We start from the raw sequence: 21,501 nt of genomic DNA on the forward strand, positions 1-21,501 counted from the left end.
TTTGGAAATCAACCTAGCACCGCTTTTGAGCTTACAAATAACATTAAGAGACGTTTTAATGGCATGCAATAAATATTTTCGTGCAAATTACATTGGGGTAATTTGTAAGATAAATATGTAAACTTTGAATAAATATTTAATTGATAGCAAATTTAATACGCACATAAATATTTTACTTTTGTTTATTTTAAAAAAGTTAACCTTTCTGTTGTTTCTTTAGGTGGAAACATTAAAAACATATACAATAGGAACATTTGTAACACAATTATTAGGTAAACTGCAATAATATTCAAATATTATAACCAGACTAATACATATATGCCTCGCTTGTTAATGCAAGTTAGTTCATGTAATAAAATCAACACTTCATTCATTTTTCTTATAGATTTATTATCATCTAAAGCGAAGCATAAAATCTATTCTGCTTCTACTTTGTAAAAGCTCGAGTATTATACTGTACGTATCGTTTTATTGGGTCCATGAAGGATGGAGGCTCATCCCACTTCAGAAGCACACTTGACCGCAACAGATGGCTCCCCACCTAACCTAATATCTATGTCGTAAGTAATAGAGCACATAGCTACAACTTCATTACAAGCTACATGAAGTCCCGTCATGCATTTTATAATCTGAACCAAGGCTCGAATATTAAAGGACTTAAAAATGTTGTTAGAAGGTTTTAATGCAAAAATAAGTCATTTATATATATGTTTATTTATATGGTATACATGTAAACACTTTTCAAAAATGTTCTGTTTGGACTATTTGCATTCTTAAAGCTCTAAATGGTTCGAAATGTTAACAACAATGTTGGAATAGGCATAGTTGTTTCTCATTATATTTACAACAATATTATGTATGTATATCCAATATAACACTAATTTTATTTGTCCGGCATTGTGTCAAATATTGTATGAAGACGACAAATAAAGATATACTTATTATATAACATAAATTTCTTTCTATAATAAAATCTCCGATATACTTTTATTTATTATAATATTTAATAGATATATGTACGGCGACGACATATTATATACATAGATGATAATAAAGTGTGTAATAAAAGTATTTGTACATTTTCATATTCTGGATAAATAATAATTTAATTGTTATTTTAAAAATCTAAGCAACTTAATTATGGAAAATAGTGACTACTGAGTTCTTAACGGTTCTTCATGACAGAATCTACATTTCAAACCCATCTCTGTGACAACTTTATACTTAATTTAATCTTAATTTCTATGAATTACGATGTGCTTGTTGTATATTTTGATTACATAACACTTGAATTCAACATAATTGCCCGAATATTGTGGTCACGTGCTTGTGGCGTCATCTCAGTCAAATTCCAAATATAATTTACAAAATATTATAATATAAAAAGTTGTTTCAATAATTAAAGTGAAAACAAAAAATCACTTCTTTAAAAGCTTAAAGCATTAGCACATTTTATAATATATTTTTATGAAATAGGTATAAGAGCTAATTGCGTTTGAATGATGCAGCGGGCAAGAGCCAGGGGAATTTGAATAGACCCTCCCAAGAAGAAAGATTCATTTTACAAAAAGGTATTTCAGATCTGCAACATCGTAAAAATATAATTAGAAATATCAAAAAGAAATAAAAAACTGTTGGCGCGTTTATAGAAAAGAATATAATAATCACTTTAACCGTGAACAACCTGAAGGTACTCAACGCTCTGTTATTAAGTTCAATTAAATTATTTGTAGCACAATGTATTTTTTACCGAATTTTAAATAAAGGTGTTTACGGACCTTATAAAATTTATTATCTCTCCTCAAGTTATAAATGACGGTAGTCGCTTATAAACGGGGAAGGTATTTCATTGTCCTTTCGGCATAGCTGAATACAAACGAGATGAAAATGAGGACATATCTTCACACGTTTGTTCCCGCGATGGGACGTGAACGTTCCGTTGCACGCAGCCGGCGGCGGTGCAGGCATTTCCGAACGCATCGCCGTTCAATATCCGCGAGGATTGTTTGTAGATCCCCGCCCCCTGCAACCCCTACCCGCACCGTCCTCTAATGGAGCCTAGCAGGGTGTCTAGTTTAGAAATAGCCTGCTTGTATTATAGGTTTACTCCATCTAACGTATATAATGCCTTTTTCTTTTTCTACGTCTGCTTAAATCGTCAAGAACCACAATATTATTTTTCTCTGTAGTAATTCATTTTCTTATAAAATAAAACTACTTATTTACAGAATGTTATAGAATTATTTTTATTTTTTGGTATTGGGATATATTTTTTTATTATGTTTTTTTCATTGTACAGACTATAATTCAAAATATAAAGGCTTTGGATACTTAGATAAAATTTATATACATATATATTCAAAGATATTTTTTGCTTGCATTTACAGTTGATATTGTTAATTCGACAAATTGTAAGCACATCTACGATGATGAATTTCTATAATAAAATCCAGCAGACATCTTAACATCAACCAAATAGTACATGAGTAGTGTTACCGATTTTTGTATATTCTTATGTATAAGAATCGGTAACACAAAAACGCTATCGGTTCAAAATCTCGGTTCGGTTTGAATCGGTGATTCAAAAAATACTCAAAAGTTTGTATAAAATTTAGTGATAATATGATGATATAAACCTAATTGGTTTTATTTATAAATATTTATTAAATATTTTTTGAATATTCTCCGGAGAATGGCATAAGTAGTCTCTAGTAACTTGCCTACTCGTTTTGTTTTATTCTGTATTATTTTGCTCTAGTATTTACTTTTGCAAACTATCGCTCAGGCCCGACTCCGAATCGCAGCGACGGCTATCGGGTCCAATCTAAGCTATCAAGAGACCCAGTCAAACATACATAAAACATTAATAAAAATTAGCTCAAACGTTTAGGAGGACCAGTGACGTACTGATACAGAAGAATGAAATATCTTTACGTGTATATATTTACGTATAATAAGCCTAATATAATAAAAGTTCTAGGTATTTTTTTTTTGTTTTATTTTTTACTCATTTATCCCTGGAATGTAACCTGGGCATGGACTGCAGACATGGTGATGATGAAATCTTACTACTCGTAAACATTAACGGATAACCGTAACGATAGTTATTACCAATCGAAATGTATAAATTAAAAATAAGTCAAATGTCATGTTAATTAAATAAACTCGTGGACAAAGTCACAGATAAAATTAGTTCTTAATAGAGCACAAAAGCAATCGATTTAGGCATATAATGACATAACTTGTGAGCGCGAGTAAGTACATACCTCTATAACTTGCGCGCAAACCTACTAACTTTAACTTTAGAGCTACGAGAAAGTTATGCAGTCGATTTCAGAACTGTCACATGATACCTGCTCGCTCGCTACACCACCGGCTAAGTTGATAAATTCAAATGTTCATAACCCGGCTTGCATCAAGGCTTCCTTTGAACTGAGTAGGCGTCTCGATAATACTATAATATCATTTGTATTTCAAATATCTGCAGATAGTAAATATTTTGTTTTCAAAATGATCTGGATTTTTAACACAAAGTGAAAATATACGAATAATTCTTCCTAAAAAAAAGATCACGATACATTTAACTCAAATTATTAAGAACATTTCTCATTAAATGGCGTAAGAAATCGATAGCTGTTTAAGGTTAAAGAGGTTCCGTGCCACACTTGGATTTATACTTTATGGTCTTAATATTATTGGTCATAATGGCGGCTAAAGTTACAAATATTCTGGTTAAGCTTGTTAATTCAAACTGTTTTAGAAATACATCCCTGTAAAAGATAGGCGGAAAAATGGCTTAGATTTGGTATTAGGATTTGCTTCCGAAACTCTAGAGAACTCCACTCGAAAACAAGTTATGTGAATACATAAATAAATTGTACGAAAATACCATTTCACGATATCATCGTCTTGACTCAATCATCAAAAATCAATTTGAGAATATTAGCGTTTAGATATAACATATTGATAGAAACTTTAACACGGTAAATTTTCCTTTTTCCTCGTCTTTTGAAATTTAATTGATTCCTTGTACAATTAAGCAAATACTTTAAGTTAAAGTTAGAATCTATGTAAAGGCTGAGAAATAAGCGAAAACCAGTAAATTTTACTGCGTTGCTGTAAATATAGTAGAGTCTAGACCACTAGACCTATTCCAATTGATTTAATGGCCAAATAACACTTCTATAGACGACTTTATTGTGTTAGGAGAAAATTGACGTAGGTACCCTACAAACATAAGAATACGCCCTGTATTAAGCTTCTTTTCTTATAAATATAATAACTATATATATATAATAACTGTATTAATGTTTAAAAAATAAAAAAAAATGTTTTTATTACTTACAAACATTTATTTTATTATTAGGTACTTTGAATATACTTAATAAAAGGTAGGATGTAAATAAAAATGATTCTTTAATAAAATATTGTAATTGCACTTGAAATAATTGGATTAATGAATTATTATATTTTTTTTGTTCACAACTTCGTTCAAGTGGTTTTTTTTTTTAATTTAGAATGTCCGTAATAAAAAAGAACCGTGGTAGATACAATAATATATTTTAATAAATATTAATAATATTTATTAAAATATATTATGTTATATTATTTTATTTTTTATGTAGTTTTTTTAAATAAGTATATGTTTTTTTTATATATTTTTAAGCAGTTAATGTTTATCAATTCTTATAATAAATCGTTGATAAAAAATAAACATTTTTTTAAACGGTTCAAAATATTATAAGAAAAGATATGTATCAATAAATATATTCAAGGACGGTGTTGTGCAAGTGCGTCTGACCCACTCACTCATTGGCTTTATCATTACTTTGAAGGTTCAGCCAATGTAATCAGAGGCACAATATCAAAGACAGCAAGTTTACGGCTTGGTTCATATAGTCTTTGTTATTCTAAAACCACTTTCTATTTAAAGGTCTTTCTAAGAAAGTGTAAAACTTTTATTTAACCGTCTGCCTTTACAATATAATATAAAAAATATATAATATCATACCGAACATAAGTTATAACACTACGAAGTTTGGTTAAATTCTTGATCTATCCATTAATTTATTTCTTCAAAGCATGCCTTAAACCTAAACCTTTGACATGTTTTATATATTTTTTCTGTTACTTATAACTAATAAATTGTGAAATAAATAATTTCTATTCCTTATTTCTTTTTCAACAACAGTTTCTATATCAATAATATCAATAATTATTTTGTTATAAAAATATTAAATGGACTCGAAAAGTTAAGATAAATAATAATACATGCATGCATGGTCACCGCCGAGTTAATACTATATGATATAAATGTTAATACGAAAAAATCTGTCAAAACGATAGTCAGATGTGGCCTAGGAATATTGTAGCCTAAATAAACCAAAACTAAACCTGGCTAGGTTCAACTTTCGTTAGCCAGACATATTTAATTTGAAACTTCATATGTACGTCATTTCAATTATTTGCTTGCTACCGTTGTTGCGTAAATATTTTATGTTCGTATCATGCTAAAGTTTCATTATTAAAGAGACAATATAAATTTCAACGCACAGCTATTTCGTTTGTGGGAAATCGTTAATGACCCGAAGAATCGTTTTTATGATGTTTGCTTTAATCATAGAACAGCATCAAACGTCTTTTATGGCGCAATAACATCGCATTCGATAACAAAATAAAAACAGGACCACGGTTGTTTAGACTTGCTTTGGAGTTGATTAAGTTGTCTAAATTTGTAGGTATTTAAAGTTTCAACTTACAGAGGAGGTTCAAAAGTTTGTATTGTTGTGTTCGGATTGGAAGGGTCATTAGATCTTAACTCCCAAGGTTGGTGGCGCATTGGTGTAATGTAAGAAATGGCTGGACCACTTACCATCAGGTGGTCAATTTTCTCTTCCACCTACCGAATACATAAAAAAAAAAAACATATTATATGAGAACTAGTTTTCCTTTCAAATAGAATTACTCTGTCCTATCTTCTTATTATGTCCTGAATAATTCTATCAATCTCAAACGGAATTTTATAATAAAGATACTCTTTAAATGCTATAGCTTTAAGATATTGTAGCTTATTTAAAAATATATTAAGAAACATGTAATCACAGGGTGTATTATGTAATATCTTTGCCAATCCAAGGGAAAACTTAATGAAAAAGTTTAAATTGTCAAAGGACAGACGTCAATTCTCTTTTGCAACTGACACTAAAATGTCAGATTATTGCCTAATTCGTGTTTGTTTTTAAGGTTATACATTCAATTTATAATATATATGTTTTTTAATATTTAGTATTACCATTAAATAACTTTAATGGAAGATAAGAGACCACAATTCGGAAATAGAATACTTGAAAATGTGGACGAGGTCTTCAAACACAATGCTTGGTACTGTGTTCAATGTTTCTATTAGATATTGTAAAAATATTAAGATTCCAGATAAAAGTATTTCAGACTTGGAACTAACGAGACACAGGAAAAAACCACCCGGTGGCAATCGATACCTTACTGATAGCAAACTACTGTATCTTTTTAATGCCTGGTACATATTATTATTATTTAATTAATATTATGTAAATAGAGAGGTATACTTAAATAGTAATGTACGTCTTTACTTTAATTTAATATACACAGTAATTTACAACAAAATTGAATACATATATTTCTGTAAAATAGACTGTTGAATCTTTTCAAATAATTAATTACCTATAATTTTTCCAATCGAAGGAGAAAAGAGAAACAATCCTTTTACAAAATCTACTTTTCATATTACAGGGACAATGTTCAGTGGAATGCTGACCAAGAAAAGGCAGCAGCCGAGAAAGTTGAGCTGAATTCAACAGTCACATTTTCTGAAGATCGCCTAAAAGATTTGGAAGAAAATGCTGATAAACACTGGGATGCATTTTATGATATACACCAAAACAGGTGACTTACTTACTTTATTATAACAAGGAGGTTTTATCAAACTTTATTAAAAAAAAATCTAGTTGTTAATTTTGGTGGAAGAAAACCTTCTTCTGTTTGTCTTTTAATATTATAATCACATCTCCTATGTGCTTTATAATGGATCATTAATGCCACACTTGTCATTTATGCTGACCAGTCTTGGTGGGTACTACTCACTCACCCATGCCACCAAACAGTAATACTTTGTATGTCAGTATTCAAGTTTGAAAAGCGAGGAAGCCATTGAACAGACACAAAGGACATAACATCTGTAAGGGTTGATGATGTGAGAAGTTCTTATTTTTATCAATATGTTTATCAAAATATATATTTAATAACAATTTATTGCCTCTACTCTCAAAACCAAAAAGTTTGTATAAACTAAATATTTTATTTACTTGTATTTCAAAGTCATTAAAATAATTTTCAATCTAATTAAAGATATATTTCATGCATTGCAGATTTTTTAAGGATCGTCACTGGCTGTTCACTGAGTTTCCTGAGTTAGCACCTGACTACAATTCAGCTCCTGTCAGAGTATTTCCAGATGGTGAAAATAAACAATCAGCTCCGGATACAATCAAACATAATCATGAAGATGCACACAATTCTAAACGCTATATTTTTGAAATTGGTTGTGGTGTAGGAAACACAATATTTCCAATATTACAATATAGCCAGGATCCAAACTTATTTATTTATGGTTGTGATTTTTCATCAAAGGCTATAGAAATAATGAAACAGAATGAACTGTATGATACGAAGAGATGTGAAGTGTTTGTTTTGGATGCCACTTCTAGTGATTGGCAGGTTCCATTTGCAGAGAACTCTTTAGATATTATTGTTTTAATTTTTGTTTTATCAGCTATAGATCCGACAAAGTAAGTAATTTAGAATTTCTTCTATTCTCTTTTATTTAGATTACTTCTACATTAAAATAGTAACAGTAGTGTTTAACTCTTGTACTAAAATAGAGCAATTAAAAACAATCCATATTAGCAATACTAACCAATGAATATGCTACAACCACTTTAAATATATGCCAAAAGCATGGATTTTATTAAACTTACATCTTTTCATTTAAATTCTCTTGATATACTATAAAAGTTGTATGTCTCACAGTTAAGAAGGTTTAGAACTTATTTTACCATATTGCTCCAATTTAGGTTGGATACACATATGGCAAGTTTTTCATTGGATACATGCTATGTTTTCGTTAATCGCAAGGCTTTGACACGAAATATTCGGTATATATTTAATTAATATTATGATTATTTAACTAATTACGAAACTTGGCAAATGGTTAATAAGATTTTTGATAATGTCTATGTAGATGTTTGTATGTAAATTAAATTAAACTGTAGGAACAATGTTGGGTAATTGACTTATTAAAATTTTACCCCTCTTCTTATTATTTCTAAACGAATAATTATCTTTTCCCTACAATAATTGCATAGATATAAATCCCTAAAATAACGCAGTAAAAATCATAATAATAATAAAATTCTCAAAAAAGCTAACAAGTAAAAAAAGTCATCGTCGCAAGTTTGCCAAAGCTACCGCTAGCGGGCGCACAGCTCGTGTCTCAATACCAAAAGATCAGATCCCGATCCCGGTCGGAACATAAAATCTAACATTTGCATACTAAAATAATGTTGTTTTCTTTCTCGTTGATCATTATTAAATGTTTCAGGATGACAAATGTTATTGAACACATATATAAATATCTGCGACCAGGCGGTTTGGTCGTTTTCCGAGACTATGGCAGATACGACTTAGCACAGTTAAGATTCAAGAAAGGCCGGTGTATATCTGATAACTTTTACGCACGAGGGGATAACACTATGGTGTATTTTTTTACGCAAGAAGAAATATCAAATCTATTCAAAAGTGTTGGCTTTGTAGAAGAGCAAAACCTAATCGATAGAAGACTTCAAGTGAATAGAGGGAAGATGCTGACAATGTACAGAGTCTGGATCCAAGCTAAATATCGTAAACCTTAAAATTAAGTATATATATGTTTTTAAATAAAATACATGATTGTGTAAACATGATATGTGTAAACATCTTGAACATATTTTAGTGTCAAGGTCAAATCGGCTTAAGAAACCGATTGAAATTTAAAACAGTATGGCTTTTTCAAAGAATTCAACACTTTTGTACCGACTTGAACCGGTGGGCCCTCCCAAGTCACTTTAACGTCACTCAATAATTTCTTTACGAATATTTCGATTTCCATCTCTGCAATTCTTCTTCCGATACACGATCTCACTCCGAAACCAAATGGGAGTGTTATCATGGGATGGCAATTGCCATAATACAAAGGATCTGATTTGTCCACTAACCATCTTTCTGGTATAAATTCTTTGGCACGAGGGTAATGTTTTTCCATCTTAGATAAAAATTCGTTTGGTGCTATAACATCGATCTGGAATTAATAATAATTATTTTCAAAAATAATTCTAAATTTTTATTGAATATAATAGATTATAAAAATAAAAATTATTTCGTACGCCTTTGGGAATGCAATATCCTCCAACAATGTGCTCATTGGTCGTGCGTCTAAGGTTCGCCGGCAAAACCGGAAATAATCTTAACGACTCTTTGAGACAAGCTCTGAGGTACCGATTACTCTGTTCTGAGGATTTAATGTCTTCTCTTATTTTTTCTTGAGCAATGGGATTTGTGGCTAAATTGTATAGAAGGCAAACTGTTGTATACGCCACCTGAAAATAATTACCATTATAGTGGCAACGCTTTTAAGTTCCAAGTTGAATCCGTAAGTCGACAACAGAACCGGATTCCAACAATCAACTATAATCAACGCATTCACCTTATTTTAATAAAAAACATTTTAGGTTGTCTTAAAATGCCAGGAAAATGGGCCACCTGGTAGTAAGTAGAACCATTCCTTATTTATCCAATGCGCTCGAATCTCGGAAGCTAAGTAGAGTAGAGCAGTGTAACTATAGCTTGTGTCTATAATTACACTGCTCAATTACCCTCCAAACCGGAGCACAATAATACTAAGTAATGCGGTTTAGCGTTAGAATATGTGATGAGTAGCTATCCAGGCAGACTTGCAAAAACCAGTACCAACAAGTGGTAATCGGTTAAAATTTTACTAGTCATAGATTCTTCCAAAAAATATTAGATAACAACAAAAAGGTCTTACTGTATCGATTCCAGCAAGCAACATTTCGTTTGCCATCATTATAGCAACCTTATCGTCTACAGCTAATAATTTCTCTATTATACTTTTATCTTCTTCTGGAACATCGTGACCTCTTTCATTAATTTTTCTCTTGGCTTCTTCGATAAATTTTACACTGGCCCTGGAGAAGTATAGTCATAGTATTTTAAAAACTGAATTATCCTCTATTTTATTATTATTTGGAACAAATTCAAGGATATTAATATGATGTTTACTGTCAATGTTGCATTTGTGTATTCGTTTAAAATTTATAATGGCTGAAATCGTCTCTATAAATTTCATTTCGTTCAGTTCAAGTAAACTAAATGATAATCGTTTTCTTAAGGTTAAAAATAGGAACGGATACTTACTCCCATTGTAAATCCAATGTTTTAATCATTTTCTTAAAATTTCGTGTTTCATAATATCTCCAAAGACTTGGAAAAAATTCCAATTTCCACGAAAGTTCTAGAATATCTCGAGCACACTGTATAAGAATTCTCGCTGGATGGTCATTAGCTAAATTGTCTTCCAACGATCCAAGCCTGGTCCCTAAACCAACAACAGCCACGGATTCCAATGACCATTTCGTCATTTCTAAATCTAAGTTCTGCTCCAAATAACTGCCTTTTCCTTGTAATTTTTTTAATCTAATATAAAAGAAAAAATAAACGATTTATATAGATACTTGCATCATACGGTAATAGAAACAGTCGTTAAAAATATTTGCATTTCACAGAAAATAAATTAGATACAAATTCCAACAATACCGCATATGTACCTTGCAACCATATCTTCAGCAATTTCCTCTAAAACTGGTGCATATAATTTTATCAATTTTGGTTTCAATAGAGCTGGATTAACTTTGGTACGAAAATCTCGCCATTGAGAGCCTTCTCTACAAAAGACAATTAATAAAATAGCTTTCAAATATTATATGAACATTTCGTAAAGAATGGCAAACGAAAGTAATTATAATATTATTCATTGAATTGTTTTATCGAAGAGAAATATACGAATTTGTCAATGGAATAAACTCGTAGAATTTAGTTTAATTTTACGGAATCCGGCGTAATAGTGCAAAAATAATGACGCTTAGTCCAAACAGAAAAATTAAAAGTCACAGAATATAGTACTACTATGAAGTGGGGTTGACTTGTATTTGCAGTGTACTTCATTTAAACTAAAAATATATATATACAATATTAGACAAAAATAAACTTAACAAGTGATACTTACGCAACCGTTAAGCCGTAAATACCATTGCTAACGGATTTTCTTAGCTGTGTCCTATAATACAGTAGAGTCTCAAATCCTGGTCTCGATGGCAATATATCTTCAGATCGATATATCTGAAATAATGTCAATTTTTAATTTCTATATTTAAATAATCTCCTTAATATTTTTTTGTACCTGATCAAAATGCTCCGGCTCATACAGGATGACCATGCTTGCTCTAGCAAAAACGCCATCTAATTTAACTACTGATCCATATTTTTCATACAAAACTTTTGATATATCGCAGAAATTTGCACGAAAACCAACTGATCCTGTAATTTGTTATAAACAAGCTGTGAAGTTATTTAGGCTTAGTCATATTCTAATGTGTGAACGTATTTTATATAAGAAATTAGAAACCTATTCCTGGAAGAAAATGATGTATAGGACCCAGAAGAGGTAACGAGGATAAACCTGGTATTGCTTCGAAAGGTTTAGTATCAATATTTAACGTCGATGATAATCTGAAAAAAAAATAATTAAATGTGAAAAAAAAAAAATTAAACTATTACATTACATACATTAGCAGCCTGTAAATTTCCCACTCCTGGGCTAAGGCCTCCTTTCCCTTTGAGGAGAAGGTTTGGAGCATATTCCACCACGCTGCTCCAATGCGGATTGGTGGAATACACATGTGGCATTATTTCGTTGAAATTAGACACATGCCGGTTTCCTCGCGATGTTTTCCTTCACCGCCGAGCACGAGATGAATTATAAACACATTAAGCACATGAAAATTCAGTGGTGCCTGCCTGGGTTTGAACCCGAAATCATCGCTTAAGATGCACGCGTTCTAACCACTGGGCCATCTCGGCTCGGCTGTCCTTTTGAACTATACACAGCGATTAAATTATTGAATTCTGAAGGAAACCTTCATTTTGTAATGAGCAGGGAACTTAAGAAAGGATTTTGTAAAATTCTGCCTTTAAGTCGGATTTTGAACTCAACCTCAATCTTCATTTGTATGCAATCGACTAGTTCAAAGTGACATTACACAAATAACACTTGGACAAATAAATATGGTCATTTATAATTAGAGTATGATTTAATAATGCACACTAAAATAATTATTTAATCTGTTCGCGGGGGACACTGCAATGAGTGTATTTTAATCAATCGCAAGAATCTTGCACGTATTGCTTTCACAGTTTATAGGAACCAAATCTCTACCTTCTATTCTGCGGCATTAATGGGTCGTACAGTGCGGCAGTAGAGACATCGTAAGGAAAACTGCAGAGGTCGACTGAAAAATTGCCAGTTTTGTATCCGCCAACCCCTATTGTAGTAGCGTTGTTGAATAAGCTCCAACCCTGTTACTTTTTGTTGATGGTCAATAAAGTTAGTAATCTATGACTTTTGGTTTTTACAGTACGAGGGACACGAATTAGATTACTAATATCACTCATGCACTAAGCACCTATATATCTGATTTTTTTATTAAACTTTAAATATATTTTTGTTTAAGATTATAAAAACAGAATTATTAATTAAAAAAAAAAATGTTTGCACACGATTACTAGGTTCATTGCTTGATATTTTCCAAATTATAAAAACTTACCGGTAAGCATTAAATCGCTTTATAATTGTCAAATTACGTTTAAACATATTTTTACATATAAATTAAAATAGCCTGAGTAAGCAACTGCCTACCTACAATAATACAATTTAGTCTATGAATTTGACCTTGAGATATCAAAATAAACATTATCAAGAACTGGAACAGTTTAGATAACATTAAGTGGTTCTAGAAAATGATTTTTTTTTTACTAATTAAATAAATGTAAGTGTGTAATTTTCTGAATATTATATAATCAAGTTTTTAGTAATATAGCACAGTTGTAATGACATACAATTATTACTCGATTAACATATAACTCTTTATTTTAAGGTATGAATTCCATAAACCTTACTAAATAATAATATTATTTAGTAAGGTTTTGTCGTTAAGTGAAACTTATTTTCAAAAGCATAGTACCTACTTCCAAGATCTCTTAAGCTTACAGAATTTTTTTTATTATCTGTGCTGACAGTTGACGTTTACATTAGAATAATGGTTGACACAAAAATAGTTTTGATAAATATTTGGAAACAAAACTAATTCAATTGTTAAAATGGTTGAAACGTGATAGTAATGCCATGAATTCTTTTCGGTGATTTAAATTAAACTTAAACATGTTACATAATTACAGAAAGTTATAGTGGTATATCTTTCTTTGTCATGAAAATAGTTTTTCTATATTATCGATCGATTACGAAAGACTATTCAACTATATGTATGTTATTTTATACATAACAGCCGATTTTAATTTAACGATATCTTATATTATAATAGCTTTTACGCTAGTCCTCTGTAAGAAGTTATTGTTTTCGGTTTGCTAACGTGGTAAACGAATATGTATTTACAAACGCGCTTCGCAATTAACGTACGGTTTTATTAAATGTAAAAAGAACGCTGTTTAAGGTGAGCTTTCATCTATTAAATGATGAGATAACTTTACTGAAGTGTGCCTGGAATTTACGTCCATGTATTGTTGTTCTTTCCTGTGAGTATTTTTCTTTTATCTTTTCTCTACTATTTTTTAATTTCATCTAAAATTCAATATTTTCTTTATTCACTAATATTTATAAATTATTTTCTGCTTTTCTTAAATTATACTTATTTTATTTTTTATTATTTCATTTAGTAATTTATTATAAATTACAAGATCATCAATATGTGAATTAAGCTTAATTTTTTTAATACAAAATGTTGGTACTAAACAATCAAAACACATTAGGCATAGTCTTCACACAAGCACTATTTCGATTCTGGTATAAAATTAGATATTCTAAATATAAATTAGAGTGTGAAACACACCAGACTCATGCTACTCCAGTTGCTGTAGTTTAAGTAATTTTGCTACTTATTTTATGAATAAACATCTAATTCAACAGATAATTTATTATATTAAATCATTAACATTAATCATTTATTTACTTTTAAATAAGGAACAAAATAGACCACCATTAGTGTATGGATAAATTCAATATGTAATATGTAGTACATTAACTTAATTTAATAATATGAATAAAACAAATACAGTAACTGGATGTTTGTTCAATGTCAAAAGTCAAGGATATGGACAGATATGATTTTATTTGGACAATTTCACATTCACATGATATTTATGACAAACATCATTCAATTGAAGCCAATGAAATAAATCAAGAGCAATCTGCCGCGATTGGTGATTCATGAATTACAGAGCTCTGTGCATATTATCTCATATTTAGAGTGAATAGGTTACGTTAATTAGAATTAAAAAATGTTCTCCTTTTATATTGTTAATTACTTTTTGTCAAATAAAATAGCTAATTTAATATTTTTTATGTAATATTGTCAAGTATATATTGACCATATTATATGATATATTATTATTATCTTCACATGCATTATTAAAATTGTGTTCTTTATTATATATAGATTGTTTTGAAATAATAGTTTTGCATTTGTTAATTTGGTCACTCATGTAACACAAACTTTATTGCTTCAACACAAAACAATTTAAACATCACATTAGCATAAAAAACAATGAAGTATTCATCTTTTTACTTTTATTTTTTTGTATTAAATGAAACTCATGACTGTACTCTATTTTACAGTTAGTATTTAAATTATTATTTTATGTCAACAATCGTAACATATTTTCCCTGTGTTATCATATATCCGTTTAATGTTGAGCTTGTAACACATTTACAGAAATATCTTTCTAAAGTTATATTAATTTTGATGTTGCTTTCGATGTGCACTTTGAAATTTTTATTCATAAATTGTATTTATTTTCGCAAATGTTGATTTTAACGGTATAAATAACTAATTATATTTAAAAAATATATATGTTTGTCTCGACACATCTGAAAGAAGTGATGACTTAAAAAATGTAAGTCCGAAATATGGTTAATGCTGTGGGTTTGAGTCAGAAAGGAGGAGCCTGCTTATCGCTGCTGTATGCATAAGAGAAAGGGAAGCCAGACAGACTAGCACCCTAACGTGTTACATAACAAAGTGGTTTATTTACCCTCCCATAAGTACTTATCACTTTAAAATATTGTTAAATGTTAGCACACAATAGCTTTTACTATAGTGGTAGCTTTATATTGCATTTTATTTTAATATTATGGTACAGTTCACGGCTGGGCGTCGGGATGGCGAGCATGAGCTCCACGCTCGTCGAGACGGTGTCCATCAACTATGAGGATTTTAACGAGAGCTTCCTCACTTGCGGCACTTGTTTATGTTAGTACACCTTGATATTATGCACATCATTGTTTGTTTAATTGCATGCATCACATACTTAGAAGCAATATTATATGTGGATGAATTATTTACAAATATTTGTCTAATATTGCAATTATATGCATATCGAAACTGTAATAAAAGATGCCTCATTGCTGAGATGAATCTCAATTGTAAAATCTTAAATAATTTTTATATACATATATAACAGCATCAGACTAAAACTGTTGTGGGAATTAGAAAGAAAAAAAAACAACATCTCTATATATGCTACATTGACTTAAAAAAATGCAGGATTGCACTGAATTTGTACGTTTTATTATAAAATTATTTCAAATATAATATAAGGTATTGATTGAAAAAATTATACCATACCTTTAATTTTCCAAGTATAATATCACCACTAATTGTAATGTTTGATATTTTTTATTTACAGGCACTTATGATGGAGGCGAGCACACCCCTAAGCTTTTGCCGTGTTCACATACCGTCTGCTTGCACTGTCTCACTCGAATAGCTGCCTCGCAAACTAGAGACGCTGGAAGCTTCAGATGCCCGATATGTCGCGAATTAATCACCATACCTCGTGGCGGAGTTGCAGCTCTACCTCCATCGTTTCTCGTGAACCAGTTACTAGATCTAATGGCTAGGCAGAGAAGAGAAGTAATACCCCAGTGCAGTTCACATCCCGGTAGAGAGTTACTCTTCTGTGAGACTTGCGATTGCGTTTTCTGTAGGCATTGTGCAGACGGACCCCATAGTGATACTCCCTGTGATCATACCGTGGTGCCGTTTTCTATAGCGTTAAAAAGAATGTCCGAGATATTGTTATATAGAGCCAATGAGTGCCTGAGTAAGCTCGGTTCGGCGAGGGACGCCGTAGCGAGTGAATTGAGAAGATTAGAGGCGGCGGCGACGGCAGCCGATGAAGCGATAGATAGACACTTCGCGGAATTGAGAGCCGCATTAGATAAACGTCACGGTGAACTTAAATCGGCTGCAGCGGCTGCCGCTACACATAAAAGGAAGCTGCTTGAAGAGCAATTGAAATTGATCGATGCTGAAAAAGCAAAAGTAAGTCATAAGTTTACTTGTCAAACAAAGATTAATTTAAATTTGTGACAAAAAAATAATTTATTATTTTCAGGTCGAAGCTGAATGTTCGGGTCTTCAGCAGCAAGTTGAAGTGAGGGAAGTGAGCAGTCGGGCTGCGGCCCTGGGAGCCCGACTCGGGGACGCGGCTGCGCTCGCGGAGCCCAGGGAGAACGCATTCCTAGCGGTGGACTTCGCGCACAACGACGCGCAGCAGAGATTTGCCGAGGCTTTAGCGGAATTGGGCAGAGTTAGAACGAGTACTACCTTCCCTGGTTTATGCACTCTGCAGTTAGGCGAGTATATAATTATTAATCTAAAACATGTTTTCATGATAATTCTATATATTTGACACATATGTAGCTGCCGGAATAATATTGAACAACTCAATAACTGCGTGTCTTGGTTACTTTCAGAGATTTGTTATTGATCATCATATTTTCCGATCCAATCGTAGAGTCAGCGTGCGTGTGCGGGCTGGAGCTAGTGGTGGTGCTGCGCACGGTGGACTACCACGGCGAGGCGCGCAGCACGGGCGGCGACCCCGTCACCGCCGCCGCCAGCCTGGACGACGCGCCACTGCCCTGCACCGTCACCGACCTGGACTCCGGCCTCTACCGGTACGCTACGCGTTGCAATATTGATGTAACGTATAGATCTATTCGGACGGGCAAATGGGCCACCTGATGATAAGTGGTCACCACCGACCATTGACGATAGCGCTGCAAGAAATTTTATCCATTCCTTACATAACCAATGCGCCACCGACCTTGGGAGCTAAAATGTTATGCCTCTTGGGCCTGTAGTTACACTGGCTCACTCATCCTTCAAATCGCAACACAACAGTACTATACTATACTAAGTACTGCTGTGTGGCGGTAGAATATCTGATGAGTAGGTAGGACCTACCTAGACGAGCTCGCACAGAGCCCTGCCACCGAGTAAAGTAGAAATCCGTCGCGCGGCACGTTGGGCTGGGCGTGGGAGGCAGTGGGCGTAACGGTGCGCGTGCGCAGCATCTCGATGCGGCCGTGGGCGGCGGGCGCGGTGTCGGTGCGCGTGCTGGTGTTCTCGCGCGGCGTGCGCGACTCGCCGCTGCGCGCCAGCGTGCTGCCGGCCGCCGCGCCGCTGCGCGTGTGGGGCGCGCGGGGCTCGGGCAAGGAGCAGCTCAGCCAGCCCGTCGCCGTCGCCAGGTACTTAAAGAGGAATATGGGTTTAGTAAGCTTTACATAACGTAAAATTCATCCTAGTTAAAAATATTAAGTATAAATTGTGAAAAAAGAAAATTAGCAAGTTTACATTAGCATTTAACACCAATTTTAATTTAGTATGTATGTTTTTTTTTTCATTTGTATTATAAATATAATAAAGGAATTGATGTGCCATCTCATCAATGACTTGTTTTAGTAATAAAAAAAATAACAATTACAAATGTTTAATAAAAATATATTGAGCTTATATTTTTTCCAGGTGTCCGAAGCGTCGCGAAATTTATATTCTTGATGCTGGAAATTCAAGAGTGAAAGTATTGGACGATGAGACATTTGCTTTCAAAACACATATTGTTAATGACGGTAAGTACAGGCAACCTTTAAGACGGGGCCCATCTTGATCCCAAAAAACCCTGGCGCCTCGCCGATAATGGTCAAGTCTTAGACCATCGGTGACATATTCATTCATACAATTGTTTTGTCTAAATCTTGAAATATTGTTGAATATTTTGTCATGGTTTAATTTTGTAATCTGTTAATTCTTAATTACATATTTAAGAAATTTGTCCAATTTAAATGTGTTAAGAAATAGACCAACGTCGCTCTGTTGACGGGCGGTAAAAACCTAAACCATAGTTTTACACTATCGCAGTTATTATCGTTCTAAACATAACATCTTGTTAATGATGCAATATTATGCTTAAAATTATTATTATTATATTATAAAGATCTTTGTGATCGCATCGCATTCTCCAATGTAATTATAACAATTAATTTATCATCAATTTTTATATTAGGGTGCATAGACGGCGAAATGAATAATTTATACATCCTAGTCCGAAAGTCTATTGTGGTGCTTAACAATAATTGGGTCGATTGTCTTTTTATTATAAATAAAGGTTAATAAAATGTTGTGGTCTATTGATATTTTTTTTTTCCACAGGATTGGCGGGACGAAGTTGTACAGGTATAGCGGTAACGTCTGAAGGCGTCGTCGTGGTCAACTGGCGAACAAGAACACTCACAGAGGTTAGAGACATTTATTGTTTTAATTGACCTAAATGTCGTGTGTTCATGTTAGGTTAGTTTGTAATCTTTTAATAACACCCTGTATTTAACTTTTTTTATGATATCGGTAGGCGGGCGAGCAAAGGTGCCACCTTACGGTAAGTGGTCACCACCGCCCATAAACAATGGCGTTGTAAGAAATATTAACCATTCCTTACATCACCAATGCGCCACCAACCTTGGGAACTAAGATGTTACGTCCCTTACGCCTTTAGTTACACTAGCTCACTCACCCTTCAAACCAGACACAACAATACTGAGTACTGCTGTTTCGCGGTAGAATATCTTATGACTGGGTGCCACCTATCCAGACGGTTTTGCACAAAGCCCTACCATCTAATAAAGTTAACTTATTCCAACCACAAGAGAAGTTAAGACATATAACTTGAATTGACCTAATGTCATTGGTCGAGATCTTGAATAATCTATGGTATTAATTATGGATTCGAAAAATGGCGTTTTGATCGTCGATGATATTATTTTCAGGACTTTGGAGGTAAAATTAAAGTGGATGTTAATAGTAAGGTGAAATATTGATATTAATAATGATATAATAACCAAGAATTGTTTGTTGTGCTCAATATATCAGAGCAATTAGCAAATCGTATGGAATACCTAAATCTTAGGTTTCTTTATCTTTATTCCTTCTTCGTTTTAAATAACATCATACTTACTATTACAGCTTAAGTTATCAATTAGAATATTATAAAATTTATAAAAAGAATTTATAAAAAAAACAATGCTGGTTATTAAGTATAATATCCGCATAAATAAGTCTTCTAAAGCCATCCTTCTGAGTAACGTTTATTTTTGTACTGAATTCAACGTGTAATAATCGTATAAGACGTGATAATTGTACAAGCGGAGCATTAACGAGCCCGGGCGTAGATCAACAGCTCGGGCGGCACCGTGCGCACCATCCGCTCGGAGCGCCTCGTGGAGCCCGTGTGCGTCGCCGCGCACGCGCCGTCGCGCCGCCTCGCCGTCGCCGACAACGGCGCGCGCGCCGTCTTCGTGTTCGACACGCACGGGAACATCGAGCGCGAGGTGAGCGCTCGCACTCCATGTGACCAGAGTTCTAGTGAATCATTTCAGTGGTACATCAACGGTGATGTCCAATCGCAGGTCGGTAGCGGCGACTTGGGTCTCGTGGGCGGGCTGGCGCTGACGGAGGACATGATCGTGGTGGCGGACGTCGCGGTTCGAGTATACGACTCCGAAGGAAACTTGCAAGCCACCCTGGCGCCCATACCCAAAGGTAGTGTGAAAAGTATCCCCGAAAGTTTTCCTCCGCGTAGTATTTCGAGCCGAAGAAATATTTCATGCAACAATTGTATGTAATTTTCGTTCCGAAACGAGGTCGCGGAGGATACGGCGGCATAGCGCTGGAGTATACGGACAGCGGCTGGCACATCGTGTGCACGCGCTCCGTGCGCGGCCGGCCCGCGCTCGTGGTGCTGGAGGCGGGCGGCGCGGGCGGCGCGGGGGGCGCGGGGCGCGTGCTGGCCGCGTGCGAGCTGGCCGACCGCCGGCCGCGCCGCGTCGCCGGCCTCGCGCTGCTGCCCGAGCGCCGCGCGCTGCTCGCGGACCTCGCCGGCGACTGCCTGCGGCTGCACACCTACTGGTGAGCTGGGGGCGCCGACTGAGCGGCTGCACACCTACTTGAATAGGGGGGGAATTACTGATGGGCAGAAATCTTTTCTCAAATTTTGCCAGAGTAGTTCCAGGCGACGATTTTTATTTTGCTAATATAGAGTGATCGTTCTAGGTGAGCTGTCGAACGACGGAGGGAACTGAGCCGCCTGGAGGCGAATCGTAAACGAATTTCATGCTAGTCCAATATTGTAACTGAGAATCGAACTTGGCCATAATCTCGGACTGCGAGGGAGGTACTTGTACCAAAGTCATTAGAGCCGTGAGTCGGCGCTTTTAATACGATATTCGTAGTACTTACAGTATTTATTTCATTTAAGTGTCCTTAGTTATATTATTTTTAGTATTTTTTTATCGATGTCGGTATTCGATGTCGTTATTTCTTTTCGCGACTGATTTATTTTGCGGCGTACTCGTTAACTTGGCGCTGGTCGGTGATCGCATTAGTTATGTACTTTATGTGAACTTATTTAATTCGTTCATGTTTTGATTTTTTATTTGCGTACGATCTTATTTTTATGACCGCGATTTATATCTGTGTTTGACGTACAGAGTCTGAATTAATCCGCGCAATAAATATCGTACTAAATGTACGTAAATGTGGATTACGGATCGGCCACAGTCGGCTTAAAATCCGTAACATCGAAACACCACTATATTAAGAAGAAATCAAGCAATAAAATCTTAGTAATCACAATCGGCCATATATCGCTGTAAAGCAACTCATGACAATATTTAGTAAAGCGTGAATACGTAATCATTACATGTGAGAAGTTGTGCCTATCATA

At 34.0% G+C, this 21,501-nt stretch overlaps 3 protein-coding genes across 5 annotated transcripts; 2 read left to right on the plus strand and 1 right to left on the minus strand.

Annotated features, from left to right (window-relative positions):
- Positions 1–6,201: 6,201 nt before the first annotated feature.
- LOC125068096 (methyltransferase-like protein) lies at positions 6,202–8,945 on the plus strand. 2 transcript variants are annotated; one of them, XM_047677103.1, is made up of 4 exons: positions 6,202–6,535; positions 6,769–6,921; positions 7,404–7,823; positions 8,636–8,945. In XM_047677103.1, exons 1-4 carry the CDS (start codon positions 6,351–6,353, stop codon positions 8,943–8,945), a joined length of 1,068 nt encoding a protein of 355 aa, XP_047533059.1. In that variant the 5' UTR covers positions 6,202–6,350. The 2 variants fall into 2 exon arrangements, with proteins under 2 accessions (XP_047533059.1, XP_047533060.1); XM_047677104.1 differs by having other exon boundaries at positions 6,202–6,381.
- A 98-nt stretch (positions 8,946–9,043) lies between these two features.
- Positions 9,044–13,088, minus strand: LOC125068095 (cytochrome P450 CYP12A2-like). 2 transcript variants are annotated; one of them, XM_047677100.1, is made up of 9 exons: positions 12,972–13,088; positions 11,774–11,877; positions 11,549–11,685; positions 11,375–11,487; positions 10,917–11,033; positions 10,507–10,785; positions 10,118–10,277; positions 9,456–9,668; positions 9,044–9,370 (listed from the first exon to the last, which is right to left on the minus strand). In XM_047677100.1, exons 1-9 carry the CDS (start codon positions 13,016–13,018, stop codon positions 9,044–9,046), a joined length of 1,497 nt encoding a protein of 498 aa, XP_047533056.1. In that variant the 5' UTR covers positions 13,019–13,088. The 2 variants fall into 2 exon arrangements, with proteins under 2 accessions (XP_047533056.1, XP_047533057.1); XM_047677101.1 differs by lacking the exon at positions 12,972–13,088 and adding an exon at positions 12,584–12,649.
- A 374-nt stretch (positions 13,089–13,462) lies between these two features.
- Positions 13,463–20,688, plus strand: LOC125068155 (tripartite motif-containing protein 2-like). The gene is made up of 11 exons (XM_047677188.1): positions 13,463–13,956; positions 15,580–15,689; positions 16,126–16,763; positions 16,837–17,077; positions 17,239–17,401; positions 17,798–17,974; positions 18,252–18,355; positions 18,936–19,021; positions 19,949–20,107; positions 20,186–20,318; positions 20,420–20,688. Exons 1-11 carry the CDS (start codon positions 13,937–13,939, stop codon positions 20,686–20,688), a joined length of 2,100 nt encoding a protein of 699 aa, XP_047533144.1. The 5' UTR covers positions 13,463–13,936.
- Positions 20,689–21,501: the final 813 nt, after the last annotated feature.

Source organism: Vanessa atalanta, chromosome 13 (genome assembly GCF_905147765.1).
Source record: "Vanessa atalanta chromosome 13, ilVanAtal1.2, whole genome shotgun sequence".
Taxonomy (NCBI): Eukaryota; Metazoa; Arthropoda; class Insecta; order Lepidoptera; family Nymphalidae; genus Vanessa; species Vanessa atalanta.